General features: G+C 46.4%; 1 protein-coding gene across 8 annotated transcripts in view; it reads left to right on the plus strand.

The window, feature by feature from the left end:
- LOC6507117 (pleckstrin homology domain-containing family G member 5) overlaps positions 1-17,574 on the plus strand; it is a 52,705-nt gene extending 35,131 nt beyond the window's left edge. For 3 of the 8 annotated variants that reach the window (XM_032454528.2, XM_032454527.2, XM_032454529.2), the window contains 12 exons: positions 10,002-10,178; positions 11,223-11,759; positions 12,558-12,655; positions 12,722-12,816; positions 12,875-12,996; positions 13,163-13,540; positions 13,599-13,826; positions 13,883-14,227; positions 14,287-14,968; positions 15,060-15,231; positions 15,945-16,049; positions 16,353-17,574. In XM_032454528.2, the coding sequence (XP_032310419.1) occupies positions 10,002-10,178; positions 11,223-11,759; positions 12,558-12,655; positions 12,722-12,816; positions 12,875-12,996; positions 13,163-13,540; positions 13,599-13,826; positions 13,883-14,227; positions 14,287-14,968; positions 15,060-15,231; positions 15,945-16,049; positions 16,353-16,701 (3,288 nt within the window). In that variant the 3' untranslated portion in view covers positions 16,702-17,574. Of the gene's footprint in view, positions 1-1,163; positions 1,306-4,578; positions 6,605-10,001; positions 10,179-11,222; positions 11,760-12,557; positions 12,656-12,721; positions 12,817-12,874; positions 12,997-13,162; positions 13,541-13,598; positions 13,827-13,882; positions 14,228-14,286; positions 14,969-15,059; positions 15,232-15,944; positions 16,050-16,352 lie in introns of those variants that run through there. The other 5 variants (XM_001956602.4, XM_032454526.2, XM_032454530.2 and 2 more) reach the window with 5 other exon arrangements.
- Positions 17,575-17,911: the final 337 nt, after the last annotated feature.

The raw sequence follows: 17,911 nt of genomic DNA on the forward strand, positions 1-17,911 counted from the left end.
GATGAATAGCTTAGGAAGATATTCAGATTTTAAAAATAATATTAGAGAAGGACTACACTTAATTATAATCTATTTTGTAGAGTCTCTACTGTAAAGCCTTCTTATTTTTTAAACTTTTAACCTCTTAAACCTAAGTTGAAACATGAAGATATTCATGCTTTTAAACTCAAAAAAGAGGAGGACTACTTTAAATTACAATCTATTATCTAGACTCTCTACTGTAGACTCTAATAGAACTTTCTTATTTTCCAATATTCCCTTTTACTTCATTAAATTACTCTCCCATTTTTGCGGCAGTTGGTTGGGAAATTTAAAAGGTTTATTATCCCTCTACCTCTAACCCAGGGCTGGGAATCCTTGGGTAAAAAGTACGTCAGCTGTCTTGAATTGCTGTTGCCACTCGTACCTTCCACGTGCAATGAGTAATCTGACTACGGGCCGCACGCCAGCCAAGTAGCCTCGTAATTGTGTTGTGGGTTCTCCGGGTCCGGGTCCGGGTCCGGCTCTCTGGGTCTTCGTGCCAGCTCTGTTGACTTTAGTTTGCTCGGAAGAACACGATACGAGGCTCGATACAAGCGTGAGATAAACTTTTCAGCAACTACTATATTGTGTAAACAATTTCGTATAAAATAAGATATAAGATTCTCGATTCAAGCCATGTTTCTGGGCCACTTTGTGATGATTAAATGTGAAGTCAAAGCCTTTCTGGTTATATTTAGAAGCCTTTTATGACTCTCCACTAACCCCATACCTCTGCTCTTGTCTCTTTCAAGGTAACGACTCGAATCCAGATGATATATTGCATCGATGCCTCTCGTGCAGGCGCATTAACTCTGCTTATTGCCGGCAATAAACTCATTTACGTAGCTTTCATCCTGCTGCCAGGACGACTCATCTCACTTACTCAGTTACACAGTAACAGATACAGATACAGATACTGTGCAGTTACAGGTATAGATTCAAATACAGGTACTGTATTTGAGTCCAAGTACTTAGCGCGAGTGTTTAGATGTAAGAGAGTGTTTAGATGTGCGGGTGTTTAGTGGGTGGGCTGTGCGTGTGAGAACAAAGCAAACAAACCAACAAAGTAACAAACAAACAAACAAACCCCAGACCCAGACCCACAGAGAGGCAAACAAATTGCAAAAATAAATGTGCGGCAGGAGGCAGAAGCAGCAACAGCAGCAGCAACAACAACGACTCAACAAAAGGAAAAGGACTCGAAAAAAGAAGAAACAAAAATCGGAATCGGAATCAGAATCAGAATCAGAATTGAAGAGGTCCCATTAATGAACCAACCCAAAGGTGAGTAAGTTCAGGTGGCAATCATCAAGGAGTGGGTGCACAAAGAAAAATAAAGTCCTTTTTTTTAGAGGAATAATAATAATCAGAAAGTGTCCTGATAGGAGCACCCCTTCAACAAAATTTTTGAATAATTTTTATATTGATTTTTATTCTATTTTTTATTTTTAGTGTTTGGATAGAAAAGTGAAAACCCCCATGATAGCAGCATGATGGATGGCCATTGTTTTGTTTTCTTTTGGGACCAGTTGTCAGCTTCTGTTGTTTTTGTTTCGGTTTTGCACTCTGCACTTTGACCCGATTGGTGAAGAATCTCCCCGTCACAAGTTAGAAGCAACCTCTTTGCATAAATCACAGACGGTCGGTCGGCTCTTCGGCTCTACTCTCTGATAACTTTAAAAATCAATTTGGGCGCCCAATGTGTCGCCGGCTTCAAAGATTAAACTTTGCCACTGACATGGGACGGGAGGTTGCCTCCTGCCACAATTTGCAGTTGGAGGAGGAGAACGAGAGGCCTCGACTCGGTTGCCTTTTGGCCTGGTTTATCGATCAAACTCCCGCTGCAAGTTGGCCAGGTGGATGCGGTTCTCCAGTTGCCTCAGTCCTGCCACCCCTCGTGGAACTTGGAAACTTTGATGCGCCTTTTGATTGCTCAGCAAAATGTTACATTACCACAGCCACATAAAAGCCGGCATCGTAATAATGTTCACGGGCCTGGGCCTGGTTCTGAGTCGGGGCCGGGGGGCATAATTCTAACCCAACCCATCAGACTCTGACGAGTGTCTATAAACAGTGATGGGTCTTAAAGAACAACCTGGGTATAGAGTTCTAGAAAAGGACTAGGGAGTGGAGAGAAGGAACTCTTTATATCTTAAGACTTAGAAGTTGAAGTGGGAAAAACATTCATCTTCTAGAGTCCTCACTGTAGCGACAATCAACTTATCGACTGGTCAGTGTTCCGTCTAAATCCAGCCGCGGCATAAATCGCATTTGGACGCCTCCGGGCCCCTGGCCAGGGAATAGTAGTGCCTATTTTAGTAAGACTTTTTGCCACTTTGACTCTCCAGCTCCAGCTCCGGCACCGGCACCGGCAATTTGTATGTGATTCACGTCCTCCGAGTGCGTCAGCGAGGCTTTCGATATCGCAGAAGAAGGTCCTGGGATAAGGCTGCCCAATGCCAGGGGGGTTGTGGGCCTGGAAATGGCATGGGCATGGGCATGGGCACCGGGTTCTTATGCTGATGACATCATAACAATAAAAATTAAATTGTTGCTGCTCTGACAGGCAGCGGAAATGACGGCGCTTGGTGGCAGAAGCGGCGGCTAGTTGTTCTTGTCCTGAAAATGAAAAGCGCCTTGAACTGAACTCGCTGCCTCATCGGGGTCACCCCCTTCGCGCAGGGGGGCTTTGAATATAAAATTTTATCGCAAGACACACATTTAATTTCATTTAAGCGGGGAGTGTGGGTCGAGAAACATGTTCGTTTATCTTTAAACGTTTCTGCGATTTGCCGTGCCGTGATAAAATGAATTTTGGAACACCGATGTGTCCTGTGGCACGGCAGGTTTAAATTGGTTTAGCAATAGACAGCAATTATGCAAGGACTGCTACACATTCAGGACAGAATGCCAGCCAGGACAAAATGAAATATTTTTGGTGAAAAAAAAAAAAGTTAAAGCTTGAAAATGTTATCCCGAAACCCCTTGAACATCCATAATCCCAGTGGAAATTTTAGCTTGAAAACAAGATGAAATCACATCATGTCACTGTTTTTGCTCGACCTTTTGTGTGGCTCCTTTGGCTCTGCAATAATGTGATTAGGCGGGTGGCAGGAGCCGGCAAGGACTCGGGGGAGCATGTCTGTCGATTAGGCAACGTGTTAAGAACACTTAATTGAAAATAACTTGTTAGATGCCCGCCCTGCCCAGGCTGCCTCTCTGCCAACCTTCTAAAGGGGTGACCCATATATTCTCCAACCATCCACAAAAACTCCTCTGAACCGCCCCTGACCTGTCAGCACCACCTCCGCCCCAACCATCCATATGTGTGTGGCATGAAAGATGGTTGGCTTTATTAAAGGCCCGGCTGAACTCTCGGTGTTTCGGGCCAGCTTAATTATACATTATTTTGGCCTAAACAACGCCCGGAAGAAGGTCCTCCTGGCTCACTGCCTCCTGGCTGCGAAAAGCTTCAGAATTGGAGGAGGAGGACTGAGGACTGGATGGAGGCACGTTGCGTGCTCGAGAGGCGTCCAGGCGTGTGCAATGATTTATTTGCAACAGCCAGGGGCAAGCTGGCAGTGTGGCAGGGGCTAGCTGTCAACTCTCGACCTGCCACACATAACGCACTTTGTATGTTTATTTACTGTTATATTTATGTGCAAATAATATTAATAACAATAAAGTTTTCTGGCCCGTTTTATGGGCCACCCTTTCCTCTTCCCTCTCTGAAGAAAAATCAGGAAAATAGGTACGTCCAAAAAAAAAGGAGATCTTAAAGTTGGGTTGCGAATATAAATGCACGATTAGGTCGAGAAAGTATTCGGAACGTGACCCGGAGACGCATTAGGAATCAATAAAAGGCCTGGGAATGTAAACGGAAAACCAAACAAAATATAGGGTCTAATAGGTAAATATTAAATAAAGTCAAGATTTAGATGCTCAGCTCTCGAAACTCACTAATTAAATGGTCTCGTTGATGAAACTACAGCATCCTGGCAGCCTGACAGCCTGACATCCTGGCTTCTGACTTGTATCCTCCGCCAAATATTGCTTTCCGATTCTGGCTGATTAATTCAGTTTTGCCAATCGGTTGACAGCCAAAATATGCACATTGATTAAACTTTTTGGATTTGCCATCGATTGGCAATCGCTTGGAATCTCGTCCTGGCTCACCCGGGAAATAATTTCAAAGCCCCCGGGGCCAAGCTCTCCTCGTCGACGTTTCTCATTTGAAATGCTAACACGTTTCCCCAATTTCCATAACAACCGAAAAACTTTAAAACTTGCATACACAAATCGAAGGGCGAAAAATAGCAATAACGCTTGAATATTATGGCTGAATGGATTATCCTAAATTGATTTGCCCGGAAAGTGGTGATTTGCATTTAGCAAGGACATGTAAATTTTTCAGCAGAGAGAGAGTTGGTAGTCCCTGGCTGATTAGCTCCTTTGAGGGACCTGAACTTTGAAGCACCTTCTCCTTGATAAAATATTAAAAAAAATAATAAAATTTATCTTTAATCCTTTGACTCATTTTGTTTTCTATAATTTCAGAAAACCAACGAACATCAAAAATATACAAGTAGTATAAGCAATAAAAGCAAAACTAATTTTAGATAAAATCGCTTTAATGTTTAAACATTAGTGTTAATCGAAAGGAAATACACATCTTAGAGTGTATCTTGGGGAAAATCAACGCTTTATAAATTAACGATTTAGTGAGTAACTAGTTACGATTACCAGCGACCAGCTAGTAGCTAGTAGCTAACAGATAAATTACTGATAATCCGTTGGGACAGCCATCCGGATAACGAGAACCACCCAACCAACACGGCGAAGGGCGGCCGTAATGGGTGGTGGCTTTGCGGCGCCACCGATTACATTAGCCACCAAACAGCGCCCGGCCTTGGACCGGGCCACCGCCCACACGGGGGATATGCACGAGAAACTCCTCGAGAAGGAGGACAAGACTGAAAGGACCAATTTTCTGGGACGGTCCAAGGACTCGTCCGGCGGCAAGCACGACAAGCCGCCCAAGGAGAAGCCCCCCAAACAGCAGTCCAAGTTCGCCGAGCGATTACGTCGATCCTTCAGACGCGGCGAGCACCGATCCCTAGAGATCAAGCGCCAGGAACCGACGCCCGAGGAGCTGAGAGCCAAAAGCCGGGCCACACCCCCGCCGCAGACGGACAACAATAATCGATTGCCCTTCACCTTCAGCCATCTGAACTTGCCGGGTCTGGGCTTGGGAGTGGGTCTCGGTGGGCACATAAATCCCGCTCTGCTGCTGGACAGCCCCGACGAGTGCACACCGCCGGAGTACGCCTACCAGCACTTGAGTAGTGTCGCCACCACCAACTCGAGCACCTCCTTGGAGAGCAACTGTGAGCTGGGCGAGCTGAGCGGCTCCCAGACGAGTGTCTTCTACTGGGCCTCCATGGGTGGTGAAGTGAGCACAGTATCGGGAGGAGGAGCTGGCGCTGGAGCAGGAACGGGAGCAGGAGCAGGTGCTGGGTCAGGAGCAGGTCAAGGAGGAGCAGTATCATTGACAAACGAAAACCAAGAACGAGATAGACGACGTCTGGAGACGCAGAGCAGTAACAGAAGCGATCAGCAGCCCACCACCACATCCGCACCCGGAAACAGCAGTCGGAGCTGCAGCCTCACCAGCGAAAGCAGCTCCATCCGGCTGACCCGACTCCAGAACTTCCTCTTTAAGAGCAGCAACGAGAGTTCCAGGAGCTGCCAGGGCCACTCCAACGAGGGCTTCACGGTGTCCTCGCACAACTCCTCCTCCGGAGAATGGGAGCAACTGGGCGCCTACCTCTCCAGCAGCAGCGGCGTGGGTGGGGGCCACGACTTCCAGGGCGGCTCCTTCCCCGAGGAGAGCACGCCCGAGGAGACGGAGGGCAGCATGCTGCCGGCGGAGACCAGCAGCGGAGCGGGCGGCTACTACCAGTATACTCTGACCTCGCCGAACAATCCCTTTCTGCCGGAGATCACGGCCCGGACGTACCACAACACCTACGACGAAGAGGAGGGCGGTGGCTGCCTCGGCGGTGACGCGGTGGGGGAGGAACTAGACGGCAATGTGACCTCGGTGAAGTACGGAGCGGGCTCGCGCTCCGCCCAGCTGCCCACTCCTTCGTACAGTCGCGCCGGATCGCAGGAGTCCACGCACAGCGAGGGTGGCGCCAGCTGCCCGCCCGGACCGAGTCCCAGTCCCGCGTCCAGCTCCTCCTCCACGCCGGGCAGGCACCGCCGCAAGCTCTTCAGCCTGAACTCACCCACCCGCCTGCTGCACCACCAACAGCACCAGCAGGGCGGTAGTGGCTCCCCCCCATCGGTCAGCAGCAACGAGGGCAGCACCACCAGTGGCAAGTTCAACTCCGCCAGCCTGGTACGGAGTCTGAATCCCTTCCTGCCCAGTGTAACGTCACCGAAGAGGGCGCCGCTAAAGCAGGCGGCGGTGACGTCACCGGGTTCCGTGACCCCTGACCTAAGTACAAAGCGGGAGGAGTTCCTGCGGGCGACCATGAAGATCTGCCTGGTGGTGTCGCCGCCGAACAGCAAGCTGCAGGTGAGTCCTGTCCTGTCCGGGTCCTGCAGATGGTCAACAAATTATGCGCGGCCTTAATCAAATGTTTACTTTGCGAAATGAGAATAAACATATTTCCACTCTTATGCCCGCTCGTATTTTTGTTTTATTTCCTTCTGTTGATTCGCTTCTCCGCCGTGCTCATGTTTGTGTTTTAAGTTCGGATATTAAATTACGGAATTACCCGCGAAAAACACGGATATAATTCAACGGCCGTATGACGTAAGCCAGGAAGTAAGACTCCTGCTGAAAAGTGGCTTTAAAACCTGGCTTTAAATGGTTTTTATTTTCTTTTAAATTGAAATCTTTATTTAAGAAAGATATTAGTTTAAGTTTTATGTTATAAGTTCCTGTATAATTTTATTCTTAAGAGGCTCATGAGTATCCTTTATCCTTTTATAATATAATTTGATTTCAATTCCCACTCTCCTTGATTCAAATTAATTAATTGTTTATTATTTAATCAAATTTATAATTCCTAATATAGAGAAATATTAAATTCCGTTGGCCATAGATTTTCTGGTCGAATGGAATTGCAATAAAAGCGACTCTGGTCGCAGCCATGGAATATTTTCATAAATATTCTAATGGAGATATTTCACATTACGTATACGCAGTGGTGATTGCATAGAAACTAATGCATGCTCGGTGGAATGTCTGGGGTGGGGAAGGGAGGATGGCATTTCAATTGTCGCCAAGCGCAGTGAAGCAATAAATTGCACCAGCGATTCCTATTTGTCCGCCAACTTGCCACAGTGGGCATGGGGTCCTTTCATCGTCCTGCCCGTAAGCCGCCATCCGACAACATGCTTTCACTTCCCATGGCATATCTCTCTATTCAGATTATCGTCATTCCATTACAGCATTCATGGCATTCATGGAGACATCTCTGATTTGGCCAAAATGCGGCACACTCCCTAACTTGGCCCTAATCATAATTTGGTACTTTTATTACAAAATCTAATCCTATTAGTGGCGTGCCGTCTTCAAGGGCATAGAAAACAGGATGAAAACAATTATGGTAAAACGAGAAAAATAAGCAAAGTGGGTAACTGGGCTAATAAAAATGCCAGCCTGGGAGCTCCCTTACATGCCAGCCATAAAGTAAACTCGGTCTTTAAGTTTCTTGTAAACTTTTTCGCCGGAAACATCATTTGTTAGCCACGTCTACTTCTAAAGGACCCAAAGTGATTTTCCATGTTACGTGTATGCCTCCTCGAGGAGGTCCTTGTCCTCTTTCGCCAAACACTGACCCCTTCAAGTAACCATGTTAACAACCAAGTTTCCCATCAAGGATATTCTATCCAAGCCCGTGTTAACTTTTGTCCAATGATTAGGCAATCACGTTGGCAACGTTACGAAGACCGTGTAGTAACAGGATAATAGAGTGAACTATTTATAGCGCGCTGCACTATTCATAACGAAAATATACAAAAAGAAATTATTATTTCCGCAACTGGAACTCTACAATGGTAAAGTGTTCATTTTATGAGATCCTGAAACTAAATTTCTCGTGTGGGAAGCTAAATGCCAACCGGAGCTAAGCGTCCAAGTCAGGCAAACGAAAAAAAGTTAAGGATAACTAGGGTCTAGACCAGAGGATATCCTGTAATCGAAATATCTTAGGGGCCAGCTTATGATATACATCCTTCAGATCCTTTTCAGCTTAGTTTTTTTTGGAATTTAGTTTTTTAAACAAATTTTCCTTAGAACCTATATACCCCGAAGGACATCTAGAGACCTTCAGCCAGGCCGCAGTGGGCGAACAATTCACAATATAACCGGAAACAAAAACATAAACCAGAGTCACTGCGAAAGGGCAAGGCGAATCGCGGCAGGATGAGGGCCGCCAGCTGGAAATTGCCAAAACAGAATGTGAAATATTGTCGTCAGCAGAAATAAAAGACCATGCCAAACCAGACCAGGATAGCGTATCCTTGGGCGCCCTTTGGGTGGTCCTCTGCGCCCCTCTGGCTGGTCCTTCCTGCCTTCCTGGTCCTTGGTCCTATGGACTGAAGATTAGCGGCATCAGGGGCCATAAATGGCATCCGTCTCGGGGCTTAAATTCTCGCAGCTAACATTCCATGCATTCCGCACACAGGAAGTTCCATTTGATGTGCCAACAGAGCCATTGAAATTAATTTCATAAAAAATACAAAGTAATTAACAAAGAATACTTAAACATATTTTAGTTTAAAATCGAAGAAGCGTGTGCCTTTTCTTAGATCCTTTGTTGCGGTTTATGTAAAGTTAAGAACAGGGTTTTATTTTTGCCGTCAAACGCAATTTAAAGCAAGGCATTGAGACGTGCAAGTCTCTGGGTGAGGATCCTTGGCAAAGGACGAAGAGAAGGAGACCCTGACTTTGGGCCAGCTGGGGGGCACTTGACTGATGTAATCTCAGTGCATTAGGCGAGGACAGGAAACCTTCGAGGACACGTCTAGGGCTCTCGGCCGCAGGCGCAATCTTTTTGTTCTCGATGCATCTTTTGGCTGACGGTTCACTCGGCTATCCTCGCCCTCGCCCTCGCCCTTAGTCCTTCGTCCTCGTTCTAGACCTTTTGAGCTGAAAAGTTCCCCCAAGCGGCCTGGCACGCTGCTGCAAGCAATTTATTTTTTTGCCGGCAAATGCATCGCATTGTCTTGCAAACGCCCGCCGACAAAAGCATTCAAAACATTATTCTCCGCATTAAGCGCGAAATATTCAGTAATTCGATGTGGCTTGGCTCCACAGTGCCAGTGCCGTGGATACAGAGTGACTTGATGGCTTTGTGGCACCTCCTTGGGAGGGTCGCCTTCAGCACAATACACTTCCGAAATCACCACAACAAAATATATACAAAGGGGTGACCGGATAGACCGGATCTAGGAGGGCTTTGCCAGTTTATGGCCACTTCAGACTGGCTGGAAATTAATGATACGATAATAAATCAGTCTTCTGGAGGGGAGTCCAAAAAACAACAGTCTATAAACAACATTGTCAAGTTTAAGTAGGTTGCTTCAAGTAGGTTTTTCCTTGTTTATAAATAATTTAATTCATTTTATAATCTCTTATTTTCTGTTCTAAAGTGCCATATAGGAATTATTAAATTTCATTTATATTTTTAAATTCATCTTGCAATCGCAACCATAAAGGGCCACCATTCATCCGCTTATATTTGCAATTTTTTATTTGAATAAAGAACATGGAAGGGTGAACATGTATGTACCATAAAAAATGGCATAAAAAACAATATGTGTAAAGCCATCGATAACGTGAATAAAATTTAATTATAAAATATCTGCGCCACGCTTCAATGATTTCCCCAAACAACCACCCACCCAACACCGACCGATGACCGAATCTCACATACTGATTTTAGTTACCATTTCCATTGCAGCTGAAATCGAAGAGCCTGACGCACTTGGATGGCCTCGACTCCGGCGTTGTGGCCTGCCAGCACGGTCCTCCGGGAATCGCCACCAGTTCCAGCACCACCGCAGCCTCCGTTTCCGCCACCGCCGGCGGCACCACAAATACCGGAGCACCCGCATCGCTGGGCCGGCAGGCCAATGTGGTAAGTGTGTGGGTGGTGGACCAAGGACTGCAAGGGGGGTGTCCAGGGTAAACCTCTGCTAGGACTTGGCCTGGCCACTTAGTCAGCACATCCATCTTGCCTAGAGAGTGTATGCACTGAGCAAAAAAAGTGCCAAGAGAACTACATAGTTTGATTTTGGAATTAAATTTTATTTTTATAGATTTAAATTATTATTTATAGATTTTATTATAATAAAATTATTATATATAGAACCATTAGATTCTCTCAGTGCATACATGTTTAGTGTATAGTATAGTGTGTAGTTACTGTAGCCACTGTAGAATCGCTGGTCGTGGCTTCTCCCGAGAGAACCCTCGAAAGGAAGTCCTTTCGCAAATTGATAACAAATTAGTTTGCTTGCTGTTTTTGTCTGGCTCTGATTTCTGTCTATTTTGATTTGGTTTTTTTCTATTGCTGTTCTAAAGCACTTTGTCTGTCGCTGTCATTGATTTACGCACAGTCAGTTACTTTCTACTTTCTACTTTTTTTTCTATTTTCTGCACAAAACTATTTGTAACAGTTACTCATCGGAAAACGGAAAACTCGCCCGTGTCCGTATCCGTGTCTTTTGTTGTCAGTTTTAAGCGGAACGTGACTTTTCCAGGATTCGTCCTGAATCTTTTCTCTTTATTTTCTTTTTCATCATCGGTTTGTAATTACTCAACTTTTGGATTTAATAGAAAACACTAATTGTTTTAAAGATTATTTTGTTTTGAAGGAGTCTGTCTTTAAGAACTCCTTAAGATTGGCTTGCATTTTGATCATTTTTAACTAGATACAGTAGACTCTCTTTAGAAACTTTAGAAGAATTGGCTAATATATATATAAATTCTTTGAAGAAACCAAAAACTCACCATATCTTTTCTTCTCTGTTCTATTCTCTTCGCTCTCTCTCTCTTTCTGTTTCTCCTATGACTTTCTCTCTGTGTATCCTTTTTGCAAAACTATAAATTTTTGGGTTTTTCTTATTGTTTGCCGACCGCTTGAAAATCGCGCTGATATATCGGGCCACTTGCCCCACAGACTCCCCAGGCGGAGAAGGCCGACACCCCCGCGGCTGCATCGCACCCACCTCACCACACTCACCCACCACCGGCACAGCCTCTGCCGCACCACCCACCCACCATATACACCCAGGCACCGCAGATTGTGCGGCGGACACCGTCGCTGATGCTCTCGCTATCTCCGACGCTCGACGAGACCACAAAAACGGCCAGTTCGTCCTGTTTCGGTGCTGGACACTCCAGTTCCAGTGCCGGATCCCTGCACCAGCACCACCAAAGTCTGTCCAACCAGCAACAGCAACCACCCAGCAGTAGCAGCAGCAGCACCCCAGCCACTCATGCGATACCCTGCTCGAAACACTTTCAGTACCAGGAGGTGGCTGCCACGTCCTCGACATTGAGTCCCTACAGCACCAGCGCATCCTTAACCACCGGAGGTGTCGGCGGTGGAGGCTTGACCTCGCCGGCCGGCTGCCCCACGTCCTCCAGCTCGGCGGCGATGAAAAAGAAATCCTCGTTCATGAAGCGCAAGAAGCCACTGCTGACACGCAGCGAGGTGAGTCAGAGACGGATAAGGAGAAAGAGCCGGAAAATCACCTGGGATTGCGGAGCGCAGATCACAAATGGCTGCACAATCAGAATATCTTGTCTCGCGCCTGACGAGCATCCTTCCCAGGCCGTGGGCCGTGGGCCGCGGTGGGGCTGTCAAAAGATGTTGAATCGCCCTCCTAATTACACTCGACAGATGGATGATGACTTTTGGTTGGAGGGACAGGGCGGACAGGATGTGGGTGGGGCGAACGGATATATATATTTTTAATTTCTTTATTTGCCTTTGTCGCCTTAATCAGCAAAGTTGTTGGTGTTGTTGTTATTTGTCCTTTTTGTAGAACTTTCCCCAGCTCGCTTTCCACACTTTCCTTTCCACTACTTTCCCCCCTATCCTTGCCAAGGACTTACTTTCCTTTTCTTTGGTTTCTGTCACTTGCCAAGCGGAGAATTCCGGCTGGTTGCCCGCCGCCAACATAAATACGGAAAATATTTCTTGATGTTTGCTTTTATTTCAGTAGTTTCTGTGGGCAGGCTGGGGGGAGGGCTCAGGGGATAAAGGGTCCTGGGTGAGTACGTCCTGTCCCTCGCCCCCCAGAATGCAATCTTCACACTTACTCAACGAGATTGCTTTGACAGTTGAAAGTAATTTTTGTCAGTGGACTTCTTTGCGGCTCTTTTTCGGAAAGGAGGCACTCTCTAAAGACATTGGCTGGGTCCTTGAGATTTCTGATTACATTTTCCTTTAACCTTAAGGACATGCCCCAGAAATAAGTCTTATAATTTGTATTATTCCTTCACTTAGGTATCAAGTTCCGAATTCTTCTCCGTGTCATTCTGTTTGGACTCCTCGCAGCATTCCGATGAGGAGTTTATTCCAGCCACCAAAGGTGTAACCCTACTGTGAGTCCTTGCAAGTTTATTCTCTTATATTTTTAATAATAATACTATTGGTAATAATTCTTTTAGTAACGCACTCAGCCACGCCCTGCGTAGGCGGAACATTAGCTTCTCACAGATCACCATCACAGACAATAATCCCACGCCCAGTTTTTTAGATGCAGGTATGCCTCCGGAGCGTGTTCATTTCGAGCTTGTTAGTTGATATTATCCTTTTGGCAGGACCTTCGCTGCTACCCGTTTCAGTGGATGAACAGACCGATGTGGAGAGCCTGGCCGGACACCATCTTTGCATCACGGAACGTGGCAGCAATCGCAAGCCCCTCCAGAAGGCAGCCTCCTTTGTAAGTTTTCCCCGAAACCATTGATGGGAGAAGGAAACAGAAAAAAATACACACACATTTAATTAAATTGCGCCTTAAGGGCGGGGAGTTTTTCGCTTTGTTTTTATGAAAGCAAAAAAAAAATAGTTCATGAAACTCTCCATTTAAAAAAAAACAATTTCCACAGGGCTCCCGACAACCGCCGCCCCGACTGCTGCCCTCCGTTTCCACCGAGGAGACCAGTGAGTCGGGCGTGGCACCCGGAAAGCAGATCAAACAGAGGTGGTCCTCCATCTTCGGCATCAAGAATCCCCAACAGAGCCAGCTGTGCGAGCTGCTCAATAGTTATGCCAAGAACGGAGTGCCCCAGCGACCGGATAGCCTCACCTTCGATCATCCGGATCTAGTCAATTCGCTGGCTTACCTCCAGGACATGCACGTGTCCTGGCGCGACTTTGTGGAGAGTGATGGGATGAGTGAGAGTGAGATCAAGATCCAAACGGCCATTTGGGAGCTGGTGACCACCGAAGTCTACTACATACACGCCCTCCAAACCGTCACGGATGTAAGTTTTCAAACTAATCTCTCCATAATCCTTGTTAGAATCGGATATTGCTTTCCAGTTGTTCCTGGCCTGCTTGGAGGCTGTGCAGGAGGAGAGACTACTAATCGATGTGGACCAGGCGCGTCTTTTCTCCAATGTGCGAGCCGTTTGTGAAGCCAACATCAAGTTCTGGACCCTGTGGCTGTATCCCATGGTGGCTCACAGTGTGATAACCCATGAGCCTCTAAGATGCGCCTTCTTCCAGGAGGGCTTCATAGCCTTCGCCTCCATCTTTTCACCCTATAAGGTGGACCCCTTAAACTATATACCTCTTTTTCCCAACTAAATATATTTCTTTTGAAGATCTACTGTGCGGAGCAGAGCACCTGCCAGTTCTACTGCAAGGAACTCAACCAGAACAATGCCCTCTTTACGTCCTATTTGGCGTGGTGCGAGTCGCAGAAGATGTGCAACCGCCTGCGGCTCGCGGACATTGTGGTGCGACCCATGCAACGCCTGACCAAGTACAGCCTCCTTCTGGCGGCCATCAAGAAGCACATGAGCGACGTGGACGAGATCGAGGCCATTGACGGGATGATTCACAGCGTGGAGAACTTTGTGTTCAGTGTCAATAACCACTTGACGATGCGCCAGGAGAACGAGCGGCTCAAGGGAGTGATGGTGCGGATAGAGTCCTACGATGTGGTGGTTAGTGTCAGGATGTTATACAAAATTCATAAATATTAGAGTGCATTTCGTTCAATTAGGACACAAACAACGAGATGCTGGACAAGCTTATCAAGCAACACAGCCAGATGTTCGACCTCTGTGCTCCCATGCGGGGAGTTCCCGCCTACCAGGTGCGTCACCTCTTCATGGAGGGCGACCACAAGTTCAAGGACAACCTCGGCAAATCCGACGTGCACTGCTTCCTCCTGACCGACCTGCTCCTCGTGTGCAAGACCATTGCCAAGCGAGGTCTGGGCGCCCTGAAGGTCATCCGGCAACCGTATCTGACCGACCAGCTGGTCGTCCAGCTGGCGCCGAACAACACACTGAACTGTGTGTACCTCAACGAGTTCCAGGTGGCCACCACGGCGTTCACCCTCCAGTGCACCGAGGCCAAGAACTGGTGCGATGCCCTGTGGCGGGCCAAGACGATCTACCAAAGACTGAAGCGCGGAGCCGGCGGCGGAGGCAGTGGCACCGGTGGCAGCGGTACGGTGGGCGGGGATGGCTTCCGTTTCGGTGGCAGCGGCACCAGCGGCGGCACTGCCGACTCCCTCGGCGTCCGCAAGTCGCCGATGAACTCCTCCATCTGCAGCCATGTCTCGAGTGCAAACAACAGCCATAGTGGCAGTGTGGAGTGGAACGATTCCCGCAACATATCCGTGGACTTTGAAAAGACAAACTCGGTGTCCAGTGACGAGGGCTCCAGCATAATGACGGGTAAGTTAGCCATCTCTCAAACCTTTGAACTCAAGGATTCTGGTGCTATAATCTCATATGGACCATTTTGAAAATATTTCAATGAAAACAGGCAACCATGGAGTGTCCTCAAAGGGCAAACAGCAATTGATTAGCGGCCTGCACAAGGCCAAAATAGGCATGATGGGTCCACTGTCCTCCAAGTCGGCCAATACGCTATCCGTGCAACCGCTGAATCACCTGGGCCAGAGCCTGCCCAACCTCAATATGCATCACAGTCACACGTAAGTTGCGTAGATGGGTGCACCACCGACTGCACCACTCACCATTGACCAGCTTCTTACTAAACCAAGCAAGCACACAAAATAAATCGCCACCAAAAAAACCACACTCATCTCCCGATCATCAGGTCACTAAGATCACCAGATCAGATCCCTTCCGCCCAGTCATGTGTGCGAACGTTCCATGGGATCGGACTCACATTGTTTATGTTGTACCATACTTTACATTTAGTCATCTTATTTAAACACTGTTATTAGATAGTACGTATTATATTTTATAAATGGAAAACTTAAAATAAATATTTTTATTGTCAAAAGTACGACTTGGATCTCTATCATCCACAACTAATCATCAGCCACACCGAATATCATTTGTGCTAATTGTTTATGTTTTTAAAGCTTTCAAATGTCCTGGAAAAGGTTTTCATTTCGAAATATTTATTTGTCTGTCTGCTATAAGAGATATATTGTTATCCAGGGTATTTGGTCCTTCGGTTACCGAAGCTATCCCCACTTTTATGTTCTCCTTTTGCCGCCAAAACTTTTTCAAACGTAGGACTTACACTATTATTATCCCTCTTTGCGCCACTGCCCACTGCTTGCGTTTTCATTTCCGTTTCCGTTTCTGCTTCAACTCCCCAAAATCCGAATATGAGACCGAATCCGTATCCGAACCGCCAGCGTACTCTTTACAGTAACCTTTGTCCTACTTGTAGTAACAATACCCTTCTCGTGCCCGGCACCACAACGAGCCACTCGGGCAACATGTTGTTGTCGCCCAGCCACCGTGGCATTTCCTACCCGCCGCCGAGCCCCACGAGGTGAGTGTTCTTACAGATTAGAGCCACCCCCACCCGTCTGTTTTTGCGCCGTTTGTAACCTTTGTGTATCCTGTGTCTCTGTCATATTCTCCCCAAAAAAAAAAAACAAAAAATAACTCCAACCTGCTACCTGTCGTCTTACCACATGTGCATCGTCTTGAAATCGAATCTGAAATCTCATAACCCTCATCCTGCGCCTCCGCCTCATCGCTAACGACGCCCTCGCCGCATCGCCATCGCCTAACCCGCCGTTGCTAATGCGTGTCCTTCGTCCTGTCGTTCCCGCTCGTGTGGCTACCCCAGAGTCCCGCTGCGCCGTGGCATGGCCTTCTCCACCTCGACGAAGAATCCGCCGCTGCGCAAGACCCGCAACGTCACCTCCCAGAACAGTATTAACTGGCACCAGATCCCGGCCACTCCGACACCGACACCGCCCAGCCCCCGATCGCAGCACCAGGCCCCGGGCGTTGTCAGCCTGCAGAAGTCCCTCCCGCTGCTGGTGCCCAGCGAGGGGGGTCCGGGAGCCACCCACCAGTCGTCCCATCCGCCGCCGCCGCCCCTGCACAAACAGCTCTCCCACCAGGCGCCGCTGCCCACCTCCAACCACCACAACCACAATCCGAACCAGTCGAGCACCGAAACGGACGTCTGATGGGTACGAGGACGAGGAGCTCCCAGGATAAAGCCGCATTATGTACTTACCCATAGATCTGTCTCAAACTACGAAGAGCAAGTTGCTGGTCAATGAGCACTATATCAAGACACTCGAAGAAAAATCTAATTAGAAAATTGTCTATAAAGAGATTAACTTTTTTATTCAAAAGATTTATGAAAAAAGGATCAAACTCCACTATTCTACATTTTTAAAGACAATTTTCTAAATTATTTTCCCTGCGAGTGTAAGACATTGTGAGCTTGTATTGTGAAAACCGCACTTTTGGGTCCAAAGCTGATATTGTACTAATTTACATTCCATAAACTAACACAGAACCCCCAACCCGAAATCCCATGGCGAAAATACAATTTCAGAAACTAAAGCTCCGCACATTCGCCACTTTTATTCTTCCCATAGCGATATGAAGACAAATAAAGTAAATGTGTAACCAAATTGAAGTTAGAAATACATTTTAAAATAACATACGCATAATCCAAATGCCATATATACAGAAACCTATACTTAAATCGAGATCACAAGCTTTATAAAAGTGTTTCCATACTATTCGTGTAAGTTGTTACTTTCCATAAGTAGGTCAATCAAATGTTATGTTCAAAATAAATAAATAAACAGACACACACAATATATCCAGTATATATCTTAATCGTTGCATGTTAAGTACTTCTGACAAAGTCCCAAAACCAATGTCATTTTATTATTTTCTGAGGGGTTTCTTTCATTTTTACCAACAAAAATAAATAAAACTAAGTGTTACGTAAAAGTTTGTATACCAAAATAGAGTATTAACCGATTTTCGGTCAAAATTTGTTTAGGAAATTATCGTAACTTAATAAATAAACTTTGAAAGTACGCCGTATTATTCTTCCAACACATATGAGTACGAAATAGAGAAGTTCTACCATTATTATCCTTATTATCGTTCGGGTGATACACTTTTAATTCACGGAAGTCGGCAGTTTATCCTTAAAATATCTTAACTTTAACATTGTATATGCTTAATCCTTGTTGAATAGAGTTCTATATAGTTTCTCTAGCCAGTTAGATCGTCTATATTATTGGATAGGATAGCTAGATAAGGCTTAAATATTGTTCTTCCTTCGAAAAGTATTTAGTTCGTTGGCATTAGTTTGCTGAACAATTGTACATATTATCATGGGAAAGCGTGGCATAAGTTCTAAATTACCTT

This window comes from Drosophila ananassae, chromosome 2R (assembly GCF_017639315.1).
Source record: "Drosophila ananassae strain 14024-0371.13 chromosome 2R, ASM1763931v2, whole genome shotgun sequence".
In the NCBI taxonomy this organism is placed as follows: Eukaryota; Metazoa; Arthropoda; class Insecta; order Diptera; family Drosophilidae; genus Drosophila; species Drosophila ananassae.